The sequence below is a fragment of the Etheostoma cragini genome, chromosome 20, assembly GCF_013103735.1.
Source record: "Etheostoma cragini isolate CJK2018 chromosome 20, CSU_Ecrag_1.0, whole genome shotgun sequence".
Classification (NCBI taxonomy): domain Eukaryota; kingdom Metazoa; phylum Chordata; class Actinopteri; order Perciformes; family Percidae; genus Etheostoma; species Etheostoma cragini.
In genome coordinates, this window is record NC_048426.1 from 23,761,060 (window position 1) to 23,765,925 (window position 4,866).

General features: G+C 39.6%; 1 protein-coding gene across 1 annotated transcript in view; it reads left to right on the top strand.

The window, feature by feature from the left end:
* nubpl (nucleotide binding protein-like) overlaps window positions 1-4,219 on the top strand; it is a 14,427-nt gene extending 10,208 nt beyond the window's left edge. The window contains exons 7-9 of the mRNA XM_034859171.1: window positions 80-242; window positions 1,008-1,090; window positions 4,056-4,219. Of these exons, the coding sequence (XP_034715062.1) occupies window positions 80-242; window positions 1,008-1,090; window positions 4,056-4,118 (309 nt within the window). The 3' untranslated portion in view covers window positions 4,119-4,219. The remainder of the gene's footprint in view (window positions 1-79; window positions 243-1,007; window positions 1,091-4,055) is intronic.
* The last annotated feature ends 647 nt before the right edge of the window (window positions 4,220-4,866 follow it).

The window sequence follows — 4,866 nt, forward strand, 5'->3', positions numbered from 1 at the left end:
TGTGTGTGTGTCTCTGTATGTGTGTGTGTGTGTGTGTGTGTGTGTGTGTAAATGTGTTCTGTCTACAGAATGAGGGTAGAAGCTGCAGCAGGGTCATCGTGGTGTGTTCTGGTCCCTGCAGGTTCTCGGCCTGGTGCAGAACATGAGCGTCTTCCAGTGTCCCAACTGTCACCACCAGACTCACATCTTCGGCTCTGACGGGGCCCGACAGCTCGCAGACACACTGGGAGTCCAATTATTAGGTGTGTGTGTGTGTGTGTGTGTGTGTCCTGTCCAGAGCCCGATTTTTACGGCCGATCCCGATACGAATATGTGGTTATTTAAAAGTCCGATATGCCGATATATCGGCCAATCTACTGTATATTTGATGTTGTCCTTGGGTCAAATTGACCCGTTTTCCTGTATTAATGTTCTTTTTAACTTCCCAAAATAACAAGATTGATTTGCCAAGTACAAATCTCTACTTTCATTCATTTTGGGGCGTCTTATTCAATTTTATATCATTTAAAAAACAAATTGAAGTGTTTTGGAAATAGTATTGAGTAAAAGTTGACATATTCCAGTCTGTGATTATCAGCAACATCCATTCCTTTAATTTTAGTCTCAATAATTCCTAATTTCTGCTTTTCTAACTCAAACATTAGGTATAATTTCCTATAAATGAGGTTTATTGACCATAAATTTCAAAAATAACTGTAAAACTAAAGTTAATAAGTTAGTGTTACGTAGTGTTGAACATTAAAAAAAGTGTCAAAAGTGTTAAAAAAAGGGTCAAATCATATTATCATATTATAAAAGAAATTATGTTAAATTGCCCGCTTTACAAAATGAGTCTACACTGAAAGGTTAACGCCGTCTGTGTCATATTGTGTTTATAAATCTAACTTTTTAATTACATTTCATGCATTTTATCCATAAAAAAACCCTGTTTCTCTTTGCAGAACCAACTGGTTGTTTTCTGATGATTTTGGGGGGATTTCACCTTTAACTTCCTGTTTAATCTGCAGGTGACGTTCCTCTTCATCTGAACATCAGAGAGACGTCAGACAGAGGGACACCGGTGGTCGTCTCTGCTCCCGACAGCCCAGAGGTCTCTATGCTTCTATTACACTGTTTCCCAAACTCAGGGTCGGGACCCAAAATGGGTCGCAGACCCGTTTTTATTGGGTCGCCAATTGGCAGAGAAACAGACTAAATGCTCAGCGTGACCTCAGCATGACACTGTCAAAAACCGAACCTGGACCAGATCAGCTGTTTGATATCTCCAACCAGACACACACATTGCATTAAATTCAAGTCAGCTTTATTTAAACGAATGTTGGTGTCGGTACTGAGGGACGATGAGTGGGGACAGAGACACAGGAAGGACAATAGAGACTTTTTTCGTTTACTTTTATAATGGAATAAATATACTTCATATACATTAAAATTCATGGTTAGTTCCGTCTGTTGTCCACAGTTTAAAAATGTAGATGTTGCAATGATTCATGGTGGATTTTTGTAAATTTGGGTCCCGGGGAGACACCAAATTTCTCTTTTAGGTCCTGAGCTGAAAATGTTTGGGAACCACTGGTGTAGATGTTCAAAAAGGTCCAGTTGCACCCAGTATGCAGATGTGTACAACCACAAAGTACTGATGAAATGTCCATACATCATGGGCTTTAAAGAATTAAATAAATGTATATGCATAGCTCTTCCTAAAGTCAGAGGAGAGGATGTTTTGTTAAGGATATTGTTCTGTGACCCTAGATACTGAGTATTGTATATGGAAAGAATGACTGTGTCGGTACTGAGGGAGGATGGAGGGCATAAGAACATGAGTTGAGAAAGGGGGGAGACACAGAAAGGAGAATAGAGACCTTTTCTGTTTACTTTTATAATGGAATAAATATACTTCATATAAATTTAAATTCATGGTTTGTTCCATAAATTTGGGTCCCGGGAGACAACAAATATCTCTTTTGGGTCTTGAGCTGAAAACGTTTGGGAACCACTGCTCTATTATTCTGTTATATTCTGTTCTATTTTAATTCTGCTTGCGATAGCTGCACGTTGTCGTCTTTGTTGTCATGTACTGTGTGTCAGCTTCTTTGCTACTGCAGCTAAACTAAGTGCCCCTCGGGGACAAATACAGGTCTTGAACTTGCTACGGAGACCCTAAAGGGACACGGGGACAGTAATCTAAGGCTAGTCTCGCTGGGCCAGACCCTCCTCCAAAGCACGCTGATGGAGGTAGAGCTGCACCACATGAGGAGAATACCTAAGTGCGATCATTTTGACTGATACTGCCATTGCGATTTGATTCACGATATTGGAGGGAAGGATCATTTTTGTCTCATTTTTCTCCGTTCATCCAAAAATATGAGAATGTTTTTTGTTTTTTTTTGCGACGATCTGTAAAAAAAACAAAGATGTTGATTTTTTTTTTTTTTTTAAAGAATTTTTGGGACTTTTTTCTCTGTATCCCTCATTTTGTCCTCGGGTCACATTTGACCCATTTTTTTTTTTATTTTTTTTATCACAAAAAATGGGCTTTTGAAATAAGCGCTGGAAATGTCATCATTAGAAATATCAAATAACTTTGAAAAAACACATTAAAAAAAGCACCCACAACATTTGTAGAAGTGACAAAAAATGTCAAAAAATGCCATAATAGTGTTGAATTTTTTGTTTGTTTTTCTCATAATTGACGGGAAGACAGAACAAGGGTTAAGCCATAGTGACAGTGTATAGAAAGGAAAGGGGGGAGAGAGAGAGAGAGAGAGAGAGAGAGAGAGAGAGAGAGATCAAAGAGTAGGACAGAAGTTCGGATTCAGACCTGATGCTGCAAAGAACTACATGAAAAAAATTATCTTAAAAATTAAAAGAAAGTATAAATCAAATGGGAACCTATAACCTTGGCGTGGACTCAAGTCTCGCTGCTCTTACGCACGTGATCTCGCGTCGTTAGTAAGAATCAACACAACCCAAAACATTTAAAATGAACACTTCACAGTTGACAGTTTTAAAATGTCGTGCGGGGGGAGGAGGTGTTCATCTCTCTGAAAATGCAACAAAATGTACCGGATAGCGACATCAACACGACGTAGCCATGAGAAGACTGATACTGCGATTGAGATTTGATTCACGATATTGGAGGCAAGGATCATTTTTGTCTCATTTTTCTCCGTTTCATCGAAAAATATGAAAATGATTTTAGTGGTTTTTTTTGTTTGTTTTTGCGACGATCTGTAAAAAAAAAACAAAGATGTTTATGATTATTTTTTTATATATATTTTTTTTAATTTTTTGGGGCTTTTTTCTCTTTATCCCTCATTTTGTCCTCGGGTCAAACATAACCCATTTTCATTTTTTTTATCACAAAAAATGGGCCTTTTGAAATAAGCGCTGGAAATTTCATCATTAGAGATATCAAATAACTTTGAAAAAACATGAAAAAATTGACCCACAACATTCGAAAAGGTGACAAAAAATGTCAACAAATGCCATAATAGTGTTGAATTTTATTTTTATTTTTGTCCATAGTTGATGGGAAGACAGAACCAGGGTTAAGCCATAGTGACAGTGTATAGAAAGGAAAGGGTGGAGAGACACAGAGAGAGAGAGAGACAGAGAGACAGAGAGAGAGAGAGAGAGAGAGAGAGAAAACATAAAGAAAAGGACAGAAGTTCAGATTCAGACCTGATGCTGCAAAGAACTACATGAAAAAATAATAATCTTAAATCTAAAATAAAGTATAAATCAAATGGGAACCTATAACCTTGGCATGGACTCAAGTCTCGCTGCTCTCAAGCGCGTGATCTCGCGTCATAATTAAGAATCAACACAACAACCCAAAAACATTTAAAATGAACACTTCACAGTTGACAGGTTACTGTTGACCCATGTCGCTTTAGAGGCTCCTTATTAGTTCAAAACAACACAGTTCTGTTTGCCTGCACTCCACCATGCTTTGAGGTATTTGTATTTTTATTTGCTGTGTGTGTGTGTGTGTGTGTGTGTGTGTGTGTGTGTGTGTGTGTGTGTGTGTGTGTGTGTGTGTGTTGCGTCTCCAGGCGGCGGCGTACAGGAAGGTGGCGTCCGCCGTGGTCCAGAGACTCGAGGAAGTCGACACGTGATGGATGCGCCTGACCGCGTCACACACCGCACACAAAACGCACACAAACGGAAACGCACAAACATTTTTGCTGTCAAACGCACAATAAATTAAATCTAAAGCATGTTGTGTACTGTGTGTGAGTACTGCAGTATCCATGGATACATGGGATCTCCATTTAGCCCAGGCTCCACAAACCGCAACAAAAACAAACTGTGCTGTTGTTAGACCCTGGGTCTACAGAGACCACATTTTTTACAGTGTGTTCAGGGGACAGGCAGCTAGCAGATAGTGAGGAGATGTTTTTTATAGTGTGTTCAGGGGACAGGCAGCTAGCAGATAGTGAGATGTTTTTTACAGTGTGTTCAGGGGACAGATAGCTAGCAGATAGTGAGATGTTTTTTACAGTGTGTTCAGGGGACAGATAGCTAGCTGATAGTGAGGAGATGTTTTTTACAGTGTGTTCAGGGGTCAGGCAGCTAGCAGATAGTGAGATGTTTTTTACAGTGTGTTCTGGGGACAGGCAGCTAGCAGATAGTGAGATGTTTTTTACAGTGTGTTCAGGGGACAGATAGCATGCAGATAGTGAGGAGATGTTTTTTACAGTGTGTTCAGGGGTCAGGCAGCTAGCAGATAGTGAGGAGATGTTTTTTACAGTGTGTTCAGGGGACAAGCAGCTAGCAGATGGTGAGGAGATGTTTTTTACAGTGTGTTCAGGGGACAGATAGCTAGCAGATAGTGAGATGTTTTTTACAGTGTGTTCAGGGGAC